The sequence below is a fragment of the Sinocyclocheilus rhinocerous genome, unplaced genomic scaffold, assembly GCF_001515625.1.
Source record: "Sinocyclocheilus rhinocerous isolate Xijiao unplaced genomic scaffold, SAMN03320098_v1.1 scaffold1360, whole genome shotgun sequence".
NCBI classification, from domain to species: Eukaryota; Metazoa; Chordata; class Actinopteri; order Cypriniformes; family Cyprinidae; genus Sinocyclocheilus; species Sinocyclocheilus rhinocerous.
In genome coordinates this window covers 130,951-157,143 of record NW_015666180.1, presented here as the reverse complement: position 1 = coordinate 157,143, position 26,193 = coordinate 130,951, and the positions used below count along the sequence as shown (strand labels likewise).

At 43.0% G+C, this 26,193-nt stretch overlaps 1 protein-coding gene across 1 annotated transcript in view; it reads left to right on the top strand.

Annotated features, from left to right (window-relative positions):
• The window catches only part of LOC107732031 (cytoplasmic dynein 1 heavy chain 1-like), a 66,146-nt gene that overhangs the window by 2,683 nt on the left and 37,270 nt on the right, over positions 1–26,193 (top strand). Inside the window, 32 exon segments of the mRNA XM_016543260.1 lie at positions 1,220–1,307; positions 1,481–1,654; positions 3,119–3,374; positions 4,983–5,169; positions 5,241–5,512; positions 5,592–5,819; positions 7,821–8,897; positions 10,676–10,855; positions 10,936–11,085; positions 11,169–11,315; positions 12,840–12,980; positions 13,052–13,228; positions 13,314–13,424; positions 13,507–13,626; positions 14,788–15,027; positions 15,106–15,261; positions 16,587–16,700; positions 16,780–16,890; positions 16,973–17,000; positions 17,003–17,147; positions 17,470–17,635; positions 17,885–18,073; positions 18,152–18,346; positions 19,118–19,400; positions 21,788–21,888; positions 21,971–22,130; positions 22,702–22,942; positions 23,021–23,204; positions 23,861–24,073; positions 24,147–24,385; positions 24,464–24,620; positions 25,586–25,813. Of these exon segments, the coding sequence (XP_016398746.1) occupies positions 1,220–1,307; positions 1,481–1,654; positions 3,119–3,374; positions 4,983–5,169; positions 5,241–5,512; positions 5,592–5,819; positions 7,821–8,897; positions 10,676–10,855; positions 10,936–11,085; positions 11,169–11,315; positions 12,840–12,980; positions 13,052–13,228; positions 13,314–13,424; positions 13,507–13,626; positions 14,788–15,027; positions 15,106–15,261; positions 16,587–16,700; positions 16,780–16,890; positions 16,973–17,000; positions 17,003–17,147; positions 17,470–17,635; positions 17,885–18,073; positions 18,152–18,346; positions 19,118–19,400; positions 21,788–21,888; positions 21,971–22,130; positions 22,702–22,942; positions 23,021–23,204; positions 23,861–24,073; positions 24,147–24,385; positions 24,464–24,620; positions 25,586–25,813 (6,458 nt within the window).

Here is a 26,193-nt window from a genome sequence, read left to right as displayed (position 1 = left end):
TTTATGAATGGGTAATCATGAATCACTGACTCACTAGATTCGTTTAAAAATCCCGTTCATTCATAAACGAAACACCGCTGTGTTTGAATGGAGATGCGCTGTGTCTGTGTTTTAAACTATTTTCGACGACTCCCTTAAAAATCATTAAAAGCTGTCACTCATCTTAGTTCATTGCGAGCTCACATTTATAATCAACGAAGCTCTCTACACTGCGCAATGAATCTCTTATTTACACCCTGTCTACACTTTGCTTATGAAAGGATTCGTGAGATATGTCTGTGATACATTACTCAACGCTGCAAAAACACGTAGAAACCTTTGAAGCTCCCCTGAGCGCAATCACAAGTATGATGATGATCGGGTCAGTCGCACTGGTGCTCCTAAACATGTTTTCATAGTCGCACGCAGTAGTTTTCAGTCGCAAATGCGACTGAAATGGTCGCACTGTCGAGCCCTGTTAGTTCATCCCGAACTCACAAAGTTCCATTATAATCAATGCATCTCTTATTTCCGTCGTGTCTACACTTTGTTTGTTATAAGGAGAGGATTCGCGAGATTGCATAACTCCGCACTGAACAAAACTCTGAGCAGTGAGTGGATTCTGATTAACATTGTGTCACTTAAATTCATAAATTCATGTTGAGAATATTTGCAAAGAAGTATGTGCATTTCTCAAAACAATTTGTACAGACAGCACCACACTATGATTACCTGCAAAAGCCTGTAACTTACTCAAAATCTTTAGTTCATCTCTCAAAAGTAAGTATTTATGTCAGTGAACACATCAGTGCCATCAGAATGAAAAGTCCTTGTGTCATTGTTCACAAACACAAGATGCTTAGTCATGTTAGTCTGTTAGTATTATGTGATGTAAACTATGGCAACAGTTTGGATGATGTATAGCACCTCAATACCATGGCAAATATATAACTGGTTTTTGGGCCTTTTTGTATGAAAAACAGTTATGATCATTACAGTGATTTACAGTCATGACAACGAAGACACAAGCAATGCTCTTTTTAGTGTGAGTGTGTTCTTGTTACTGTAGTGCTGTTGTGTTTGTGTTCAGACTCCAGGAAATAACACACAAACACCAGCAGCTGATTATATTTATCATCACATGCTCATCTTCTTGTCTTCTGTTGGGTTCACATCAGATGATGAAATAAAGATTAGCTGATTTATCACAAACGGCTGGTTGTTTGTTGTTGTTGTGCAGAGGATGTTAGTGATGAAGGCGAGGAGGAGCGCGAGTGCATTTCCTACAGCGTCAGCATCGACATCCATTACGGGCTCAAATCAAACAGGTAACGAGCTCAGACCGTGAGCTGATTATTCTGATCTGCAAACTGATATTTCCTACTGACACACTACAGCAAAAGATAGAAATAAGTGACTTAGCTGCTGGAAATACTAGCGTTCTAATGATTTCTGCCAGCACTGTATGTGAAGTGTTCTGATGAGAACCGTGATCTTTCAGCCTGGCCCTGATCAAGCGGACCGGAGTGATTGATGCGGACAAACCCATCTCCACTCAGGTGCGAGTGCTGACTCTGAGCGAAGACTCTCCGTACGAGACGCTGCACTCCTTCATCAGCAATGCTGTGTCTCCGTACTTCAAATCCTACATCCGAGAGTCTGGCAAAGCCGACAGGTAACGAGAGCGTAACATGTCTCATCCTCACACACACACACACACACACACACAAGCCGTGCCTCATCGTTTACAGTTTTTCTCAGTCGCTTTGGTGCATTTCTCGAATCATCCTTAATATTTGCAAAGAAGTATGTGCATTTCTCAAAACAATTTGTACAGACAGCACCACACTATGATTACCTGCAAAAGCCTGTAACTTACTCAAAATCTTTAGTTCATCTCTCAAAAGTAAGTATTTATGTCAGTGAACACATCAGTGCCATCAGAATGAAAAGTCCTTGTGTCATTGTTCACAAACACAAGATGCTTAGTCATGTTAGTCTGTTAGTATTATGTGATGTAAACTATGGCAACAGTTTGGATGATGTATAGCACCTCAATACCATGGCAAATATATAACTGGTTTTTGGGCCTTTTTGTATGAAAAACAGTTATGATCATTACAGTGATTTACAGTCATGACAACGAAGACACAAGCAATGCTCTTTTTAGTGTGAGTGTGTTCTTGTTACTGTAGTGCTGTTGTGTTTGTGTTCAGACTCCAGGAAATAACACACAAACACCAGCAGCTGATTATATTTATCATCACATGCTCATCTTCTTGTCTTCTGTTGGGTTCACATCAGATGATGAAATAAAGATTAGCTGATTTATCACAAACGGCTGGTTGTTTGTTGTTGTTGTGCAGAGGATGTTAGTGATGAAGGCGAGGAGGAGCGCGAGTGCATTTCCTACAGCGTCAGCATCGACATCCATTACGGGCTCAAATCAAACAGGTAACGAGCTCAGACCGTGAGCTGATTATTCTGATCTGCAAACTGATATTTCCTACTGACACACTACAGCAAAAGATAGAAATAAGTGACTTAGCTGCTGGAAATACTAGCGTTCTAATGATTTCTGCCAGCACTGTATGTGAAGTGTTCTGATGAGAACCGTGATCTTTCAGCCTGGCCCTGATCAAGCGGACCGGAGTGATTGATGCGGACAAACCCATCTCCACTCAGGTGCGAGTGCTGACTCTGAGCGAAGACTCTCCGTACGAGACGCTGCACTCATTCATCAGCAATGCTGTGTCCTACTGACACACTACAGCAAAAGATAGAAATAAGTGACTTAGCTGCTGGAAATACTAGCGTTCTAATGATTTCTGCCAGCACTGTATGTGAAGTGTTCTGATGAGAACCGTGATCTTTCAGCCTGGCCCTGATCAAGCGGACCGGAGTGATTGATGCGGACAAACCCATCTCCACTCAGGTGCGAGTGCTGACTCTGAGCGAAGACTCTCCGTACGAGACGCTGCACTCCTTCATCAGCAATGCTGTGTCTCCGTACTTCAAATCCTACATCCGAGAGTCTGGCAAAGCCGACAGGTAACGAGAGCGTAACATGTCTCATCCTCACACACACACACACACACACACACAAGCCGTGCCTCATCGTGTCTGTGTGTCTGCGCAGGGATGGCGATAAGATGGCCCCTTCGGTGGAGAAGAAGATCGCGGAGCTGGAGATGGGCTTACTGCACCTGCAGCAGAACATCGAGATCCCCGAGATCAGCCTGCTCATCCACCCCATCATCACCAACGTGGCCAAGCAGTGCTACGAGCGCGCAGAGAAGCCCAAGGTCACAGACTTCGGGGATAAAGTAGAGGATCCCAGCTTCCTGAACCAGCTGCAGTCTGGAGTCAACCGCTGGATCCGGGAGATACAGAAGGTTTGAGACTCGCTGACCTTCAGATGACCCCGTACTGTTACATAGTGCTGGGCGATATGGCCAAAAATTAACATCTCAGTTTTTTCAGAACATTTGACAGTCGATTTTTAACTAGTCAACTTGAAAATGTAACTACAACATGATTCAAGTAGCTTTTTATCTCATTATCTTCGCATTGTCTCGTAGAAGCGCCTAGACAACACTGAGAAATGCATGTTTTAGCTAGTTTACACAAGCTGCTGCTTTATATCAGAAAATGAAATTAATGTAGCATCAGTGACGTGTCGTGTGAACAAGAACCGTGTTGTTTTGTTGTTTAATGTGTTGGTGCAGCTCTACAAAAACACTGATATGGTTTGCTGATAGTTCCAGCTTTCACCACAAAAGGGCCACACAATATGGAGGAAAACATGATTCGCAAGCTTAAGAATTAATGCATCAAATCACTTTTCAGTTTAATTTAAAGCATAGTTTTTTCTGGGTGAAGAAACCCACAGATCTGTTGCTGAGGTGGTCTTTTACAGCGTTAATGACAGTCAAATGGAAATCTAAACAAAGGCTTAATGAGCAGCTTACACATGAGAACGACATGCAGAAACATTACATTGCAATATTGGGAGATATAGAGTGATAACTGACACCTTTATCATTTTATGCAAGTAGTCTGCTATTAATGATGAACTGCTTTTAACTGAAAATTGAGTGTTTACTATTGTCCTTTAGCATTATTGACACTATTTTCCTATTTAATGCTGTAAAGCTGCTTTGACACAATCTGTATTGTTAAAAGCGCTATATAAATAAAGGTGACTTGACTTGACTATTATAAATGCTGTTAAGAAGATTTCATCTTTCTTTTTGGCTATATGTGACTGGAGCACAAAACCAGTCATAAGGGTCAATTTTGTGAAATTGAGATTTATACACAATCTGAAAGCTGAATAAATAATCTTTCATTGATGTATGGTTTGTTAGGATAGGACAATATTTGAAAATCTGGAATCTGAGGGTGCAAAAAAATCTAAATATTGAGAAAATCATCTTTAAAGTTGTTCAAATGAAGTTCTTAGCAATGCATATTACTAATCAAACATTAAGTTTTGATATATTTACAGTAGGAAACTTACAAAATATCTTCATGGAACATGATCTTTACTTAATATCCTAATGATTTTTGGCATAAAAGAAAAATGTATAATTTTGACCCATACAATGTATTGTTGGCTATTGCTACAAATATACCCCAGCGACTTAACACTGCTTTTGTGCTGCAGAGACACATAAATATCAGCATCTCCACCAAATTGCGTATTTTTGCTTATTTTGAAAATTGAGCTGTTTTTTTCTCCATATTATCAGACTGTGTGAGCCATAAAAGCCTGATGCAGCAAATATGATACAAAACATAAAACGCATGCATGTCTTATTTCTATTTTCATTTAGATTTTGTCTAAAGGTTCGATGAATTGTTCCATTTCAAAAAATTAGATTTCTTAGCCCTGATGATTATCTTACGGTGTCAAGCTCATTTGCAGTGTTTTTTACTGGTATATCTGACGCAGGCCTACAGTGGATCAGGATTTCAGGTCTGTCTGCCGTTTCTTTCAGGTGACTAAACTGGACCGAGACCCTGCGTCTGGAACGGCTCTGCAGGAGATCAGCTTCTGGCTGAACCTGGAGCGAGCCCTGAACCGCATCCAGGAGAAGAGGGAGAGTCCGGAGGTGCTGCTGACGCTCGACATCCTCAAACACGGCAAACGCTTCCACGCCACGGTCAGCTTCGACACCGACACAGGTGAGCCGTCTGTCCGAGAGCCATCTCCATGATGCTGCACGCTTGTGAACGCTCTGCTGTGTTTCTCTCAGGCCTGAAGCAGGCTGTGGAGACGGTGAACGACTACAACCCTCTGATGAAGGACTTTCCCCTCAACGATCTCCTGTCGGCCACTGAGCTCGACAAGATCCGTCAGGCGCTGGTGGCCATCTTCACTCACCTGCGCAAGATCCGGAACACCAAGTACCCCATCCAGCGTGCGCTGCGTCTGGTGGAGGCCATCTCCAGAGACCTGAGCTCTCAGCTGCTCAAAGTGCTGGGCACTCGCAAGCTCATGCATGTGGCGTACGAGGAATTTGAGAAGGTACGGCTGATGAGACGGCACTCGCTCTCCCCGCAGTGATGCTCTGCAGTTCACGCCTCACGCTCTTCTTCCTCCGCAGGTGATGGTGGCGTGTTTCGAGGTCTTCCAGACGTGGGAGGACGAGTACGAGAAGCTGCAGGTGCTCCTGAGGGACATTGTGAAGAGGAAGAGGGAGGAGAATCTGAAGATGGTGTGGCGTCTCAGTCCGGCCCACCGGAAGCTCCAGGCCCGCTTGGACCACATGCGGCGATTCAGACGGCAACACGAGCAGCTGAGAGCCGTCATCGTTCGCGTGCTCAGACCTCAGGTATGACTCTGACGGCTTCTGGATGTGATTATTTTGATGCTGTGAAGTTCTGATCTGTCATTCTGTTGACCAATCAAAGATTAAGTGTTTCCTGACAAGCCTCAGATTGACAACAGACAGGACTGACATGACATGGTCTATCATGACGTTTTAGTTCATATTAATATGTGACCTTAGACCACAAAACCAATCATAAGGGTAAATTTTTTTTGAAACTGAGATTTATACACAATCTGAAAGCTGAATATATAATCTTTCCATTGATGTATGGTTTGTTAGGATAGGACAATATTTGGCTGAGATACAACTATTTGAAAATCTGGAATCTGAGGGTGCAAAAAAGTCTAAATATTGAGAAAATCATCTTTAAAGTTGTCCAAATGAAGTTCTTAGCAATGCATATTACTAATCAAAAATTAAGTTTTGATATATTTACGGTAGGAAACTTACAAAATATCTTCATGGAACATGATCTTTACTTAATATACTAATGATTTTTGGCATAAAAGAAAAATGTATAATTTTGACCCATACAATGTATTGTTGGCTATTGCTACAAATATACCTGTGCTGCTTATGACTGCTTTTGTGCTGCAGGGTCACAAATATGATCAGTACCAGCTAGAGACGTGAACAGAAGAGACAAACCTCAAATTTGGATTTAAGAGTCTTTAAAGCTACATTCACACTGTCAGTCCAAATCTGGTTATTTGTGCATCCTGTTGGAAATTTAAGTGATTGACAGCAACTCTTCAGATCCAGTTTACAATATCTTCATTGATTTCTGTGGCATTGATGTTGCATTGGTATGCTGACATGAAAAAAAAAAAACATGTACAGAGTTTGCGTTACAGATGTTCTTACAACATAACGACATGTTGTCTTTGCGCTTTATTATTACGACTTATGAGGCACAGAATTTAAATTTCAAACCATATATGAATGTATCTTGAAACATATTTGTAAAAATTGTATTTCATGTGTTTTTTTGTCATTCGTACTTGTCAAATATAACCAGATTCCAATTGTACATGCACAAAAATCAGCTTGAGTTGTGTCAAGAGTGTAGAAGGCTGGATATATATGTAAGGGATAATGTACATCCAGCTAAATATCTAATCAGAAATATCTAAACGCAAAGCTTCCGTGAAGAAGGCGGTTGTTAGCAAGCGGCAAGTTCAAACTAGACAGACATTATGAGATAAGTCATACTACTTATTACACGGCATTTCACCACATAAACAATTATGGCGATAAAAGATATTGATTTAAGATGAAACTTTTCAAAATCCGACCAGTTTGTTAGTTATTTAATATCCGTTACAGTGTACAAAACAATTGTCGCAAAATGGCAGCAGCTGCGTTTGTATGAAAGAGAAAGAGCGAGTCCGTGATACCAGGATGACATAATTACATAATTAGGTTGGCTTGAGATCTGCTACTTAAGATTTTTATTGTTATTCTTCTTGGACTAAATTTCTGAACGCTACTCCTCCTAGAGTATTATTTATTATTATTAGCAACATGTTAGAAACATGCTAGTGACATGTTAGTCATTTGCTAATCATGCTAACGACATGCTAGTCACTTAGCAACATGCTAGTAACATGCTAATCATGCTAAAAACATGCTAATCATGCTAGAAACATGTTATCAACTTTTATCTAATCTATCTAAATTTTCAAACTTCAGGCTTTTACAACTGCTTTAAACTTTCAGGCTAGGCTTTCTCAAGCCAACCTGAAGTTTGTCTTGACAAACTTTTTTTTTATCTAGTTGTACACATAATATTGAATTGAGTTCTAATATTTTATTATTAGCCAACCAAACATAAAGCTTCCAAGTGGATAGCGCCGACTGCAGTTACCCGGATGAGCCTGTGATATTTACCCTGTTGTTGTTATCAATAACAACTTGGAATGTGGTGACTGACCAATCAGATTCGAGTATTCCACAGAGCTGTGTAGCGCAAAAGCTAATAAAGTGTTTGCCTCTCTCCAGGTGTCCGCCGTGTCCCAGCATGCTCAGGGAAAGACGGCCGAGCCCGACGATATGAAGGTGGCCGAGGTGCTCTTCGATGCCGCAGACGTCAACGCCATCGAGGAAGTCAATCTGGCCTATGAAAACGTGAAGGAAGTGGACGGACTGGACGTCTCGAAGGAGGGAGTGGAGGCCTGGGAAGCGGCCATGAAGCGCTACGACGAGCGCATCGACCGCGTGGAGACACGCATCACGGCACGCCTGCGAGACCAGCTGGGCACCGCCAAGAACGCCAACGAGATGTTCCGCATCTTCTCCCGCTTCAACGCCCTGTTCGTGCGGCCGCACATCCGCGGAGCCATCCGAGAGTACCAGACGCAGCTCATCCAGCGCGTCAAAGACGACATCGAGGCTCTGCACGACAAGTTCAAGGTGCAGTATCCTCAGAGCCAGTCGTGCAAGATGAGCCACGTGCGAGACCTGCCTCCCGTCTCCGGCTCCATCATCTGGGCCAAGCAGATCGACCGGCAGCTGACGGCCTACATGAAGCGCGTGGAAGACGTCCTCGGGAAGGGCTGGGAAAACCACGTGGAGGGTCTGAAGCTCAAGCAGGACGGCGACAGCTTCCGCGCCAAGCTCAACACGCAGGAGATCTTCGACGACTGGGCAAGGAAGGTGCAGCAGCGCAACCTAGGCGTGTCGGGCCGCATCTTCACCATCGAGAACACGCGCGCCCGCGGACGCACCGGCACCGTGCTCAAGCTCAAGGTCAACTTCCTGCCCGAGATCATCACGCTCTCCAAAGAGGTGCGCAACCTGAAGTGGCTGAGCTTCCGCGTGCCGCTGGCCATCGTCAACAAAGCCCATCAGGCCAATCAGCTGTATCCCTTCGCCATCTCGCTCATCGAGAGCGTCCGCACCTACGAGCGCACCTGCGAGAAGGTGGAGGAGAGGATGTCCATCTCGCTGCTGGTGGCCGGCCTGAAGAAGGAGGTGCAGGCGCTCGTCACCGAGGGCATCTCTCTGGTCTGGGAGTCCTACAAACTCGACCCGTACGTCCAGCGTCTGGCCGAAACCGTCTTCAACTTCCAAGAAAAGGTTGACCAGCTCAAGACCAGTTAAACTAGAGCACCAGTCAGATGACTGGACTCACACACATTCTTTATTAAAGCAATAAGCCCCGTGAAGCCGTGGTTTACAGTGAATTCACGGCTTCACAGGGCTTACTGCTTTTATAAAATGGTTATTCCATATACGTAGTAAGGTTCCACAGAATAAACCGTTTTCTTCCACCAAACAATGTAGCTCCTCAGAAACAGTTGTGGTTGCAACAAAGTGGTTGCCGAGCAACACGCAAACGTAAACAAAGGTGTATGTTACTTTGTAGAGTCATTTACAACAGCTTCGAACGAGGCTCAGCCAATCAGAATCAAGGACCGGAACTATCAGTTTTATAATATTAGGGCTCTATGATTTCCGCAATGCGAAAACATGGACGGAATCGCGGAATCCAGTCATAAAAACGGAATTTACAGTTATATCACAGAATTTGTCAAAGTTTGGATGAATTAATCAAAAGTACGTCATTACACTTCAATTAAATCATGATATGGACTAGTATCTGTAAAAATTACAGCATGTCTGTGTGTGAATGAATAGCGCACACGCGCGGTTTCGTTTACTACACATGTACTGAAGCGTGTGTGACGCTCGCGGTGATTTCAGCGGCACTAAATGAGGCCATAAATACATGAACAACATCTCCAGAACTGCTCTGAGAGTCACTTCATGAGTATTTGACCGTTTCATTTGAGTAAAACTATCCTCATATCATATACGCAGAAATGTAAAAGTATGCAACCCATTAAAATAAAAGTTTGGTTTAACTTAAACATTGTGGTAGAAATATATTACTATAATTCAGTAGAATGCAAGTAATACTGCTACTGCTACTACTGTTGAAAAATTAATAAAACTTAATTTTTTAAGGAATCACACGATATTTCTTCCATGTTTTAATTTGACTAGAAAATCCCATTTATTGGCCAAAAAATTAAATTTGCTTCATGCCTTCATTTGATAACCAGAAAAATGTAAATAAACGGCACAGAATTTCATAAGGCTATTGTAAGAATAAATAAAAAAAATTTTTATGCATTCAAATAATTAGACGTGCTAAAGCAGAATTTGGTAACAACCATAAGGTGTGAAAACATAAAACATTTCGTAGGGCCCTACACATGTAATTTTTGATAAGCTTTTAATAAACTGATGTTAATTTATTAACTAAAATCATGAAACGTATATTAGACATGCAATTAATAAAATTCAATTTAACCACTAGAAAAGAGTCCAGAAAAATTTAAACGGAAAAAAATAAATTTGGGAAAAAATAAAACCGATTTCATAGGGTCCTATATTACTTGCATTATTGAACAATAGTCATCAAAACGGTCGGAATTTTCTTGTTACTTACTAAAAGAAATTGAACAAGCTTTGGATAGACAGATTTTCACGAGTAGGGCTGCACGATAATGTTTAAACGGTTAATCATGATTATTGTCATGCTCATTTTTGTACATTTCTTCAGAATTTTTTATGCTTGTTTGATTCACCAGCTTGCAGTGTTTTTGTCGTAACTTAAATCAGTTTGCAGTGGCTGGGAGCAGAACGCTTACCAGTAACTGATAATGACAGAAGCTACTGATAAAAGCTTAATTGGAACTAATAATCGGTGTCAGCCCATCGAAATGGTTAAGAAACATAAATTCAGTGGTGTGTGTCCATGATTTGGTTGGTAGTGTAGATGTGTTGTTTACAGTCCGGATGAAAAGAGATGTGAATGTCATGTTGGTTTGTGTGTATTCCGCTCTTAGGTGGATGATCTTCTTCTGCTCGAGGAGAAGATTGATCTGGAGGTGCGCTCGCTGGAAACCTGCATGTACGAGAATAAGATGTTCACGGAGATCCTCAACCGCATCCAGAAGGCTGTGGACGACCTGAACCTGCACTCGTACTCCAACCTGCCCATCTGGGTCAATAAACTGGACATCGAGGTGAGTCCAGCTGGACAGAAGCACAGAGTCTGTCCGGAGAGAGTGGTGTTTGATCAGATGTGATCGTGTTTCCTCCGTAGATCGAGCGCATCCTCGGGGTGCGTCTGCAGGCCGGACTCAAAGCCTGGACGCAGGTTCTCATGGGACAGATGGAGGACAAGGCTGATGTGGACATGGACACCGAGGCTCCTCAAGTCAGTCACAAGCCCGGAGGAGATCCCAAGATTAAGGCAAGACGTCGTCCTGTAGTTCTGAGCCTGTGTGCATTGAGGATTCGTAACTTCACACTGAAACGTTTTCTTCGTCCAAACAGAATGTCATCCATGAATTGAGGATCACGAACCAGGTGATCTATCTGAACCCGCCGATCGAAGACTGCCGCTACAGGCTTTACCAGGAGATGTTTGCTTGGAAGATGGTCATTCTGTCTCTACCCAGAATCCAGAGTCAGAGATATCAGGTCTGTGTTTGTGTTTGCTCTGCGTTCGTCTTCAGTTTTCAGCTCCTTTAAAGGGACCGTTCACCCAAAAATGATCATTCTGCTGTTCCAAACCTGTATGGTAAGCCTGTTAGTAACCAATAGGGCTGGGTAAAAAAAAAAAATTGTAATTGATTTGTATTTTTATGAAATTATATTGATTCTTAAATCCCAAGATTTGATTAGTCTAGCCGGTTTACAGTTAATGAACGGAACATTGTAGCGCACCCCCCATCCAATAAATCGCAATAAGCTTTGTTACTGTTGATAGTTGATAGTTGAGTCTTACAATTTTATTTAAATTCAAACAATAAATGCTGTTTTGCCGCTGTTTAATGTGGAGTGACAGATCGCTGTAGCGCCTCAGTCCAGAAGCGGCAGATCTGGTCATCTCCTCCGCTTTAATACAAGTTACAGCACAAACATGAATAAACATCTGAAGGTAAATTAAAGAGTACAATGTACTGAAATCCGTATCCTGTCAAATGTAATCGCTCAATCAGTGTTTCAACCACCGAAAGATGTCAATATAACGGCTTGTAAACAATATGTAGCGTAACATCACATTTACGTGACCATAAACTCGTTAGTCGGGTATAGAGGTCGATCGATTGATCGGGCCGATATTTGGCATTTTTTAATTAATCGGCATCCGCATGTAAACATGTCGTCGGCATGGAAGTTCTTTATTGTGAGTTAAACAGACACAAAGTTTGCAATTTGTAATACAATATTGACTGTTTTTGCTCAAGTTAGCTGACGAAGTTTCAGTCAAAGCCACAGCAGAACTGTTTTGTGTCTCCGAGCAACACAGCGGTGTTTCGATACTGAATGAATCCACGTTTTTGAACAAATCAAGTGAGTCAATGATTCCGTAACCCATTCATATAGACAGTAGTCACTTGCCTCGTTTCTGAATAAATCAGCCGTTTGAACGAATGACTAATGACTCGCTCATTAAAACAGTCATTTACCGTCATCTACTGGTGGTTTGGTTTCATATTTAAAAGTGTTGCATTTTTCCCAACATTTTCATTTACATGTTAAAACTCTCAAAAATTTTCTTCTGGGCGGGGGATGCCCCCAGACCCCCCTACGAGGGTCATATTCCCAACTATGTCACCTTTTTGACCTCTTGTGCCTTCAGTATTATAGTAATGTAGTGCCAACTGAGCATTAGTTGAGATTTTCTTTCCTTGAGGAAAATTTGGTATGTACTGTACCTGTTATATATCCAAAATAATCAATATTGAATCGAATCGATTTGGACATTGAATCAAATCGAATGCTTGAGTCAGAATCGAATCGTGATTCCCAGCCCTAGTAACCAAACAGTTGCTGGTAGCCATTGACTTCCACAGTATTTTGTGGCATACTTTCGAAGTCAGTGGCTACCAGCAACTGTTTGGTTATTAACATTCTTTAAAATATCATCTTTTGAGTTGCACAGAAGAAAGAACCTCATGCAGCTTTGGACGGTCTCTTTAACGTTCGCTCTTCACGCAGGTCGGCGTTCACTACGAGTTATCAGAAGAGGAGAAGTTCTACAGGAACGCTCTGACCAGAATGCCTGACGGTCCGTTTGCGCTGGAAGAAGCTTATAATGCAGTGAAGGAGATCGTCTCCGAGGTGGAGCAGTACGTCAAGGTAGCGTCTTCTCTTAGAGTGAGCGAGTGAAGCGTGTTCAGACGCCAGACTGACTGCGTTTGCTCCGTCAGGTGTGGCTCCAGTACCAGTGTCTGTGGGACATGCAGGCCGAGAACATCTACAACCGTCTGGGAGAAGATCTCAACAAGTGGCAGGCGCTGCTCGTGCAGATCCGCAAAGCTCGAGGCACGTTTGACAACGCAGAAACCAGGAAGGAGTTCGGGCCGGCCGTCATCGACTACGGCAAGGTCAGGAGCGAGCCGCTCATGGTTCAGTCTTAAGGTTTCTCTCCACGAATGATCACGCTGAAGTGTCTTTTAACGTGTCGTTTAGGTCCAGTCCAAGGTGAATCTGAAGTACGACTCGTGGCATAAGGAGGTGCTCAGTAAGTTTGGACAGATGTTGGGCAACAACATGCAGGACTTCCACTCGCAGATCTCCAAGGTGGGCCGAGCTCTCGCTGAAGGGACAGGTCATGTTTGATGCTCAAGCGAATGTTCTGAACTGTTCTGTGATCCTCTTGCAGTCTCGTCAAGAGCTGGAGCAGCATTCGGTGGATACGGCGAGCACCTCTGACGCCGTGACCTTCATCACGTACGTGCAGGCGCTCAAACGCAAGATCAAACAGTTTGAGAAGCAAGTGGACGTGAGTACAATCTGCCTCATACAGAGTCTCAACCCTCTGGTGTTGTTCGGTCGTTTTTGAGCGAATAATTTGTTTTGGATTTTTAGAATTTACTTCCTGGGAATGGTGCGAGACTTGGTAAAAGTTTTGGCACTTCACGGTTAAAAATGATGGCATTGGAAATGAATGGGAAGCTCTTTTTTTGTGATATCAACCTCAAATTTGGAGCACAGTGTGTTTAGATTTATGGCTTTGATTTACGAGTAAAACTCGTTTTGGAAAACATGTATTTCATATAAAATAGTTATTTTATGCATTTTTCATTAAGTTTATTGTTTTTGTGTCTATCTTTTTAACATTTTTACTTCAGCAATAATGTTGCAAGTCTTGTCTTTAAATAGAGATCAAACTTAAGTCAAGATTTACAACCGTTTAAGTAGGAAATTTATTTTTCAGGTCAATGCTCAAAAAGTGGTTAACGGGTCATAAATGTATCATAACTATTCCACAAATTTAATGTAGTGCAATAAAATCCTCTTAAAAATACAAAGTGTTAAATAAAATATATTTACATTTAGTCATTTAGCAGATGCTTTTATCCAAAGCGACTTACAAATGAGGACAATGGAAGCAATCAAAATCAACAAAAGAGCAATGATACGCAAGTGCTATAACAAGCCTCCGTTAGCTTAACACAGCACACAAGGGTTTTTTTATATAATAAAAAGAAAATTAACGCTAGTGTTGGGCCTTTTTAAAAAAAAAAAATAATAATACAAATAAAAAGAGTAGAAAAAGAATAAAGCATGCTAGTGTTAGAGAATAATTTTTTATAATAAGTGTTAGAGGGTCAAGTTTATATACAGTATATATATATATGTATATATATAAGAAAACGAATAGATAAAATAGTCAGAATAGAGAGTGCTAGAGTTAGAGGTTCAAATGAAGATTGAAGAGATGTGTTTTTAGCCGTTTTTAAGACTCAGCAAAATACATTATCATACTAAAATATAGTACATTAATTTCATTGTAATAAAAAAAAAAATCTTTAGCTTTTTTACCGTCACCTGAACAACACCAGAGGGTTAAATACGATTCTGTGGAGAAAATGTAATTGAAGTTATAAAACGAATAAAACAATATTGCGTAAGCGGCATTAAAGTGTCTGGTCCCGTGCAGCTGTTCCGCAACGGCCAGCGTCTGCTGGAGAAGCAGCGGTTCCAGTTCCCTCCCTCCTGGCTGTACATCGATAACATCGAGGGCGAGTGGGGCGCCTTCAGCGACATCATGAAGCGCAAAGACACGGCCATCCAGCAGCAGGTGGCTAACCTCCAGATGAAGATCGTGCAGGAGGACCGCGCGGTGGAGAACCGCACCACGGACCTGCTGTCAGACTGGGAGAAGACCAAACCCGTAGCAGTACGTGTCTGGAGATGAACGCTGTTTTCAGGTCTTTTTCAGCCTCTTTCAGTGTCTGTCTGCTTGTTGTCGCTGCAGGGCAGTCTGCGTCCAGAGGAGGCGCTGCAGTCGCTCACCATCTACGAGGGCAAGTTCGGGCGTCTGAAGGACGACAGAGAGAAGTGTGCGAAGGCCAAAGAGGCGCTGGAGCTGACGGACACGGGTCTGCTGAGCAGCAGCGAGGAGAGAGTGCAGGTGCGCCGCGACTTCACAAGCGTCTCTGTTATGGACCTGTTGATTTCAAAAGCGTTTGTTGCATGTTATCAAGCAGAATGAATGTTTTAAAGAGACACAAACCAACTAACAATCACAGAATTCATCATAAACTGTTCATGTTTGAGTTGCAAGGCAAGTTTATTTATATAGCACATTTCATGCACAATGGTAATTCAAAGTGCTTTACATAAAAAGAATTAAAACAATCATAAAAAAATAATCACCGCAATAAAACAAGGAATTAAAAAACTTAAAATGATTTAAAATGAATTATAAAACGGATTCTTAGCTGTTATAAATTCACTGTAAACCACGGCTTCTTGGGGCTTATTTCTTCAATAAAACAGTTACGAATAAAAATGATTATACATAAAATAGTGCAATCAGTTGGGACGTAGCACAGTGCTCATTCAGTAAATGCACAACTAAACAGATGAGTTTTGAGTCTAGATTTAAATGTGACTAATGTTTTAGCACATCTGATCTCTTCTGGAAGCTGATTCCAGCTGCGGGCGGCATATCTGCTATGTATTTAGGTCCTAGGCCATTGAGTGACTTATGAACGAGTAAAAGTACTTTAAAATCAATCCTGAATGTAACTGGAAGCCAGTGTAAGGAGCTGAGGACTGGTGTGATATGCTCAGATTTTCTGGTTCTAGTCAGAATCCTGGCAGCAGCGTTCTGGATGAGCACCTTAAATTGGTTGTTTTCTGAAATGTTGTTTAAATATGCAAATGATGCATTAATCTAATTAAATATGCAGAAATCTGAACATTGGATAAAGCCAGGTTAAAAATTTAATTTTGTTGAAGTATTAGAGTTAAAGGTTTTTCCAAAGGGGGTTTTGGATTTTTCTTTTTATCGCTACAAAAATCTGAAAATACTGTCAACAGACACAAAACAAATTTCATTTTCACCATGTTTTTAGGAATAAAATGTTGTATAAATCAATGTGAATGACATCTGAATAAACCTTCAGAATATAGAGATGAATAAAACAAAAAAAACTGGTGAATGTAAGAGAAAAACTCTGTAAAGATATGGCTTGAGATTGAAATCTACAGGCGCAAATATATGAAATGCAATTAAATAAACTCTTTTCTCTTCACTTGTCTGAATGAAGACACAATATGAAAGCAAAACAGACCAAAATCACAAAACTGCGCAGTGCATGAAAACACACTGGATTCATTTAGCTCTAGAGTATTTTTGCTTTCAGTTTTCTCACACGTCATTTAGAGATCAAACTGTATGTTGAAGATTCTGCTCTTGTTAACGCGTGTCGTGTCCGTGTTGTTCGTCAGGTGGCTCTGGAGGAGCTGCAGGATCTGAAGGGTGTTTGGTCGGAGCTGTCGAAGGTCTGGGAGCAGATCGATCAGATGAAGGAGCAGCCGTGGGTCTCTGTGCAGCCGCGTAAGGTGAGCGACACATCTGCCGTCTCGTGTGACTCGTACCCGAGCCTGGCTTTCACTGAGTCGGTGTTCTTCTTCTGTACAGCTGCGCCAGAGTCTGGACGCTCTCCTCAACCAGCTGAAGAACTTCCCCGCTCGTCTGCGGCAGTACGCCTCCTACGAGTACGTGCAGAGACTGCTCAAGGGGTACATGAAGGTGAGCCGGTCCTGCGTTACCAGCTGAGGATGCTGGGATAGAGCCGCTGAAACGCCTAAACCGTTCCCTGTGTCCTCTTCAGGTGAACATGCTGGTGATCGAGCTGAAGTCGAGAAGGTGACCAAGTCTCCTCTGGTCATGGACGTCCTGAACATTCAGGGGGTTCAGAGGTCGCTGGAGAGACTCGCTGACCTGCTGGGAAAGATCCAGAAAGCACTGGGAGAATATCTGGAGAGAGAGCGCTCGTCTTTCCCCAGGTCAGACATTTGGGCTTTACGATATCAGCCGTCCAGCATCCATTAAACATGAGAGCCGATGGGAAATCCAAGAAACTTGTTTAGATCTCTCTTAGCCCTTCATATGATGTGTTAAGCATTAATTTAGTGACAAAGAAACTGCTTTCAAAATTGTGCATATTAATAGTTTTTGAAAAATTTGCAGTTTTTGCTGTGCTGTAATAAAAATGACATGTTGGTTGTGTTGTTAAGTTGGTAAAATAACTGCAGGCCGTGCTTCAGTATCCGCACTGTCACGCTTGTCTAAATACTGAAGAATTAGAGTTGTTTCTGTTTCCCGCAGGTTCTACTTTGTTGGTGATGAAGATCTGCTGGAGATCATCGGCAACAGTAAGAATGTGGCCAAACTGCAGAAACACTTCAAGAAAATGTTCGCTGGAGTTTCGAGCATCCTACTGAACGAGGACAACACGGAGGTGCTGGGCATCTCGTCCCGAGAGGGAGAGGAGGTACGGCTTGACCCGAGAGAGACTGGGACCTCCGTTATATGCTTGTTTCAGTCAATGATGCAAACTTGGTTTCAGCTGTGAAGCAGCTCTGCAGAAGACATTAGTGTCGTTATTCAGATCGATTCAGTTCAGATTTTGATCTCTTCTGATAGCGTCAGTGCAGTTAAATCAGTAGTATTACTGAATATTAGTTGTGTTCATGTGTGAATGGGATTGTGGGAAACCTCTGGAATGTGCTGTTGTTTTCAGGTGCTCTATAAGACGCCGGTGTCCATCACGGAGCATCCGAAGATCAACGAGTGGCTGACGCTGGTGGAGCGTGAGATGCGGGTGACGCTGGCTAAGCTGCTGGCCGAGTCCGTCACAGAGGTGGGCGCCTTCAACAAGAGCACGGGCATCGACCTGAGCACCTACATCAACTGGATCGACCGATACCAGGTGACCTGTCCTCTGAGACTAACCCAGCATCTGTACACGTCTTCATGAGTGCTTAACCTCTGTCTCCGCCGCGTCCAGGCCCAGCTGGTGGTTCTGTCCACTCAGATCGACTGGTCTGAGAACGTGGAGAGCGCTCTGACCACCATCGGCGGCGGGGAAGACATGGGTCCGCTGCAGGCCGTGCTGGCCAACGTGAAGGCGACGCTCAACCTGCTGGCCGACACGGTTCTGATGGAGCAGCCGCCGCTGCGCAGGAAGAAGCTGGAGCACCTGGTGAGGAGTCAGACGCTCGTGTGGATGTGTGCGTGTGCTGAGAAACTGTGTGAAACTGGAGATTAATCATGGTGCAAAAAACAGTCATGCCTTTCTTATAGTTTCTGTCCATTACATTTGTTTTCAGGACAGATTATTGACTCGTGTGTGTGAGTGCTCTAACACAAAGCAACAAGCAAAAACCGCAACGCCAGGCTTTCTGTGGGTCTTAAAAATGTCTTCGATCAGAGCAGAAAGTCTTAAAATCAAAAGTCATGGCATTAAATGTTGCATTCACTGCAAAAGAATAATATCTTCCTCTGTATTTGTGTCTTGTTTTCCGGTACAAATATGTAAACATCCTTAAATCAAGATGCATTTACTGGAGACGCAAATTGAACATGAAGTCTTGTTTTCTGAAAAATCTAACAAAATCAAGTTTCTGCTTAAAACAAACAAATATCTGCCAATCTGGTCAGAAAAATAAACTTGTTTTCCCTTTAAATTATTTGGGTTCTCGGAGTTCACCTAGACATTTTCATTTAGAGAAAATATTGATGTACAGTGTTCCCTTCAATTCATTCCTTAAATTGGTCTTTACTTGGTCTTAAAAGGGTCTGTGCAATATAACCATCAAAGATGTCCTTCTGATGCACACATACATACATAGACGCAGATATTTACTCAGAGTTTGAGTTTGTTCAGCATCAGAATGGCGAGTTGAACCGTGAGTCCTGTCTGATCATCTGGAGCTGCAGACGTGTTCGTGACTCGTGTGTTTTTCATTCGCAGATCACGGAGTTGGTGCACCAGAGAGACGTGACCAGAACTCTGATCAAGAACAAGATCGACAACCCCAAGTCTTTCGAGTGGCTCAGCCAGATGCGCTTCTACTTCGACCCCAAGCAGACCGACGTCCTCCAGCAGCTCTCCATTCAGATGGCCAACGCTAAGTTCAACTACGGCTTTGAGTATCTGGGTGTGCAGGAGAAGCTGGTGCAGACGCCGCTGACCGACCGCTGCTACCTGACCATGACGCAGGCGCTGGAGGCCCGTCTGGGAGGATCGCCCTTCGGTCAGTCTCTGCTTTCCTGCTGGACAGGGTTCCACCGGGCCTTAAAGTCTTACATTTAGTTGTATCAAATTTAAGGCCATAAAAAGTCTTAAATTGTGTAATAAAGTCTTAATTATGATTTCAAGAGGTATTAAATGTGTGGACGGAAAGACCAAAATTGCAAAATGGCTTAATGTGACGATTAAACTTCAAAAGGCTATGAAGTCAGCTGCTTTGTGTACTGCCGTTACCGGGGAAACGGTTATATTTTATATTCCATAATTGATAATTCCATCTTTATTTGACCCTCTAACTCTAGCACTCTCTATTCTAATTCTATTCTTTAAAAAAAACACACTTGCCTCTTTTAGACTTGCACTCTATTCATTTACTAACTGCTTGTTTTCTTTAAAAAAAAAAAAAAACTAACACTAGCTTCTCTATTCTTTTTCTATTCTATCTGTTTTCTTTTTATTATATAATTAATAAAAACCTTGCTAAGTGTACTGCGTTAGGCTGACGGAGACTTGTTATAGCACTTGCGTATCATTGCTCTTTTGTTGATTTTGATTGCTTCCGTTGTCCTCATTTGTAAGTCCCTGTGGATAAAAGCGTCTGCTAAATGACTAAATGTAAATATTTCTGCTGTTCTGAAAGCGCCTCCTGCTGGCAGAGAATGAATGTGCATTTTCAGTAAGCCTGTTGTTTTTGTTCAGACCAATGCGAAAATCAACCCTGCAAACACGCAGAGCTGTAAATGTGAACTGGTGGATCAATAAGAAGATTATTATACGAATCTAAACAGTGAAATGCATTTGTTATTTAATTAATATAATGATTGATTGATAATTGTTTAAATTAATATTATAATACTTTTGACTATAATACATTTTCTAACAAATAGTTTAAAGGCTGAAATGTGAAGTGTATCATTTTATAAAACTTTTTGTTTTGGGGAAAACTTGTGTTTTAACTGTAAATCATGCTTTTTACAGTAATTTTACAGTTTTAATATGAGACCGTGGAGCACAAAACCAGTCATAAGGGTCAATATGTTAAATTGGGATTTATAAATAATCTTTCCATTGATGTATGGTTTGCTAGGATAGGACAATATTTGGCTGAGATACAACTATTTGAAAATCTGGAATCTGAGGGTGCAAAAAAATCTAAATATTGAGAAAATCATCTTTAAAGTTGTCCAAATGAAGTTCTTAGCAATGCATATTACTAATCAAAAATTAAGTTTTGATATATTTACGGTAGGAAATTTACAAAATATCTTCATGGAACATGATCTTTACTTAATATCCTAATGATTTTAGGCATAAAAGAAAAGTGTATAATTTTGACCCATACAATGTATTGTTGGCTATTGCTACAAATATACCTGTGCTGCTTATGACTGCTTTTGTGCTGCAGGGTCACAGATGTTATTATAGACCAGTGATCCTCAAATCTGGCTCGCGAGATCCACTTTCCTGCAGAGTTTAGCTCCAACCCTATAATCAAACAAACCTACCTGTGATTTTCTAATGATCCTGAAGACATTGATTAGCAAACTCATGTGTGTTTGATTAGGGTTAGAGATAAACTGCAGGAAAGTGGATCTCGCGAGCCAGATTTGAGGATCCCTGTTATAGACATTGCCCTACCCCGCTCATAGGGAATTAATTTTATTTGCGCAGGTCTTAAGTCTTAAATTTGAGCTTAAAAATCCTCATCGAGCTCATAGATGCACACACGTGAGCTGAATGCATGCAGTGATGATGACGTTCTGGTTCTGTAGGTCCTGCTGGAACGGGGAAGACCGAGTCTGTCAAAGCTCTGGGTCACCAGCTGGGCCGCTTCGTCCTAGCTTATTCCTTAAATTGGTCTTAAAAAGGACTTAAAGTCTTACCTTCGTAAAACCTGTGAAATGCAACGGCCAGAGGCATCCTTCTGATGCACACACATAGACGCAGATATTTACTCCGTATGACGAGCTCTGCAGACGTGGTCGTGACTCGCGTGTTTTTCATTCGTAGATCACTGAGTTGGTGCACCAGAGAGACGTGACCAGAACTCTGATCAAGAACAAGATCGACAACCCCAAGTCTTTCGAGTGGCTCAGCCAGATGCGCTTCTACTTCGACCCCAAGCAGACCGACGTCCTCCAGCAGCTCTCCATTCAGATGGCCAACGCTAAGTTCAACTACGGCTTTGAGTATCTGGGTGTGCAGGAGAAGCTGGTGCAGACGCCGCTGACCGACCGCTGCTACCTGACCATGACTCAGGCGCTGGAGGCCCGTCTGGGAGGATCGCCCTTCGGTCAGTCTCACTTTTCCTGCTGGAGTTGAGCACACAGACGTGTGCGCATGAGCTGAATGTGAAGTGTGTGGTTGCTGACGGGCGTTCTTGTTCTGTAGGTCCTGCTGGAACGGGGAAGACCGAGTCTGTCAAAGCTCTGGGTCACCAGCTGGGCCGCTTCGTCCTGGTCTTCAACTGCGACGAGACCTTTGACTTCCAGGTGCGACTGGTGTCACGGGATTGGTGTCGGGGGTCAATAACAGGTGTTTAATCACAGGGTTTGACGGTGTCTTGTGTTGCAGGCGATGGGTCGCATCTTTGTGGGTCTGTGTCAGGTGGGCGCCTGGGGCTGCTTCGACGAGTTCAACCGTCTGGAGGAGCGCATGCTGTCTGCCGTGTCTCAGCAGGTCCAGTACATCCAGGTGGCGCTGAGAGAACACAGCAACCCCAACCGAGACCGCAGTACGTGCACGATATTAGGGCTGGGAAAATAAGTCGATGCATCACGAATCGAGAAATGATTCAGCATCGATTCTGAGATTTTCCGAATGCATGGCGATTCTTTCTCGAGTGGATTCTGAGCTTAGTTGTGAACAGCAGATGGTGCTGCATGCTTCAGAAACAGCCAAATCCTTACACACACTTGAACCTAAAATAATCATTCATACAATTCATAAAGGTTGAAGTGAATCACAAGGGTGTTCACAGTGGGCTGTTTTTAATCATTAATCTGGTGTCATAAAAGCATTCTGAGCCGAGGTGAAATTACAGACTCAGCCGAACGCACAAGCGCTCTTCAGCTCTTCTTCATGAGTGTTTGAGTGTGCGGATAAACTAGAGTAGAGCGCCATCTGCTGTTAAAATATAAGCTCAGAATCCATTCCAGAGAGAATTGCGATGCATTCGGAAGATCTCAGAATCGATTCTGCATCGATTTATCATTGCAGCCCTTCATGATATAGATCAGAACATCATCATCGACTCAGAACTGAAACAGATGATGATCAGCGTGGCTGTGCTCTTCTGTGTTCAGGTGTGCCCGTCACCACAGAGCTGCTGAACAAACAGGTGAAGGTGAGTGCTGAGATGGCCATCTTCATCACCATGAACCCCGGTTACGCCGGACGCTCCAACCTGCCCGATAACCTCAAGAAGCTCTTCAGGAGTCTGGCCATGACCAAACCGGACCGGCAGCTGATCGCTCAGGTCATGCTGTACTCGCAGGGCTTCCGCACCGCTGAGATCCTCGCCAAGAAGATCGTCCCGTTCTTCAAGTGCGTCTGCGTCTGCTTCAGCTGTTGTTGTGCATGTGTGAAGTGGTAACGTAACCCTGCTTTGGTCTGTGGTTGCAGGTTGTGTGACGAGCAGCTGTCGTCTCAGTCTCACTATGACTTCGGTCTGCGAGCGCTCAAGAGCGTGCTGATCAGCGCCGGGAACGTCAAGAGAGAACGCATCCAGAAGATCAAGAGAGAGAAGCGTGAGCGCGGCGAGGACGTGGATGAGAACGAGATCGCAGAGAACCTTCCGGAGCAGGAGGTGAGATGAGCGAACAGAAGCAGGCCGAGCCTGAAACCGAAGGCTGTTGTACTGCTGTAATGTGACGCGTTTCCAAATCAAGAGCATGAGAGCTGATCGGTTAATCGTGTCTGCATTACAGGAGATACTGAAAGAATAAAAGTGCTTCAAGTCATTTATTTCTATTGCTCTTTTCACAAAACACTTCGTTTCAAAACATTCTTGTGTAAAATCATGTTAATGTTTTAAGTTGAATGTAGCAGTTTAGAGCTGAACAATAATATAAATTTTGAAACGATACAAATAATCAAGCAGTTGAGATTTGTTATATAGTTTTAATTGCTTTACATGAATATACTGTATGTATGTGGATGGAACCGGGACATATATCCAATTATTTATTAATTTTTTTTCTTTTTCTCAATGATCAAGTTAAGTTTGGTGACAAATTCAGACTTCGGTAGAAATGTTGTTATTTCTTGGAATCTTATTATCATTTTGATGAATGCTTATGAACTGGTGCACTGGTAAGTCTTTCATGATTAGTCCAGGAACATGAATGAAGGAAATAGAGTGCGGTTTGATGTCATGTTGAGTCACGTGAGTTTGAAGAGTGAACCCAGCGCTGGTTATTATTGTGGTGATCTCTGACCGCACTTCATGCGCTCGATCCGCAGATTCTGATCCAGAGCGTGTGTGAGACCATGGTGCCGAAGCTGGTGGCCGAGGACATCCCGCTGCTCTTCAGCCTGCTCTCTGACGTGTTCCCCGGCATCCAGTACATCCGCGGAGAGATGACGGCGCTGCGAGAGGAGTTGAGGAAGGTCTGTGCTGAGATGTACCTCACGTACGGAGACGGAGACGACGTGGGCAGCATGTGGGTGGAGAAGGTAAGACGCGCTTCATAGTACAGCACACACAGAGAGCCATGAGTCCTGACCCGTTCCCTGCTCTTCTCCTCAGGTGCTGCAGCTCTATCAGATCACGCAGATCAATCACGGGCTGATGATGGTCGGTCCGTCCGGCAGCGGGAAGACCATGGCCTGGAGAGTCCTGCTCAAAGCCCTGGAGAGGCTGGAGGGTTTGGAGGGCGTCGCTCACATCATCGACCCCAAAGCCATCAGCAAAGACCACCTGTACGGCACGCTGGACCCCAACACTCGCGAGTGGACCGACGGGCTCTTCACACACGTGCTCAGAAAGTGAGTCCTCGTCTGTCTTCACTGCTCTGATCGTCATTTTGGGTTTGTTCTGATGTCTGTGTGTGCGCTCTCGTTCAGGATCATCGATAACGTTCGCGGAGAGCTGCAGAAGCGGCAGTGGATCATCTTCGACGGTGACGTGGATCCGGAGTGGGTGGAGAATCTGAACTCTGTGCTGGACGACAACAAACTCCTGACTCTTCCCAACGGAGAGCGTCTCAGCCTGCCGCCCAACGTACGGAGCAGCTGATCTGACCATCAGGGCCTGTATTCACAAAACATCTTCAGGAGAAAAGTAGCTCATCGCAGATTTAGGAGAAAATCTTAAAAATAATGGGCGTGTCAGTCCTAAATTTAGGACTTCTAGATTTTAGCTCTAAGAGTGTTTCACAAAGTGCTTCAGCGCTAAAACTAGCTCCTAAATCTGTGAAACGTTAGGAGAAGTGAACAGGAGTCCTAAGCCACAAACTATCCTAAAATAGCTGCTGCCCGCAATCTGCCTCGGAACGTAAACATTTTAGAAACGTTTGACGATAACGAGCTTTTAAAAAGGCATCACCTTTGGTTTTGGAGGTTATCACAACTCCATATTTTCCTTTGATTATATCCTTGTTTTCATTAAGCAGCTGGACAAGAAGTAACAGCTGTTCTTTTAGCGGTTTTACGTTTGCATGTCTTACGATCAGCCATGATTATTCTACTATGTTTATTAAAAGGCTGTTTATATGCATATTCACTAATTGTTTGAGAAGCACACATGTAAGAGGCCGACACTTAGCTGAACATATACTTGTTTAATTAGTGACACTTAGCCTGCATCTTAATATCTTTATTTGAATGTGTCAATAAACATTTTTATTTTTAAACCTTTATTTATTTGTGTTCTACAATATTTCTATGAATGAATCTCTGACGAGACTATCAGCCAATCACTGTGTGCATAGTTAATAAGCATGCTGACATCACCCATAGCAACGAGCTCAGCCCCGCCCCCTTACTCTGAGCTTAAGACTTCTCTCTATTCCTTAAGTTTGTCTCAGCAGCTTTGTGAATAGCTTTTAAGAGAAAACTCCTAGCTTAAAAACTTTTACTGCTATTTAGGAGAACTCTTAGTGGTAAGACCAAATGTTTTGTGAATACGGGCCCAGGTCTGTAGTGCATGCTGATGATGATGATGATGATGATGCTCTCGTCACACAGGTGCGCATCATGTTTGAGGTGCAGGACCTGAAGTACGCCACGCTGGCCACCGTGTCTCGCTGCGGGATGGTCTGGTTCAGCGAGGACGTTCTCAGCACAGACATGATCTTCAACAACTTCGTGGCGCGTCTGCGGAGCATCCCGCTGGATGAGGGAGAGGATGAGGCCCAGCGCATGAGGAAGGCCACGGAGGACGAGGGCGAGGAGGCCGCCTCACCTATGCTGCAGGTACTCTAGCGTGCAAAACTATGTAAACTGATCTAAATATCAGTGGTCGCTCTATATCTCCAGTAATCTGTCTCAGATGAGATTGAAATGCTCCAAACATATAATGCAGTGATTGAGAGCTGAAGAAATAAAGGCTCCTCAGAAGATGTGAGATGTTCTGGAGGCTTGTGAAGATCATTCCTCCGCTGAGGAACAGTGAAAGTAAAGCTTCTGGAAACAAACGCTCCTCAAAAGATCCTGAGGATCAGATTTGAGACTCTAAAACATGATTGATGGAGAATCAAGTAAAGCTGAGCTGCTTCAGTCCAGTAAGAGTTCATCTGGAGATATTACTGCAGTTATTCTGACCTTTACTTGATAAAAATCAGTCAAGATTTGAC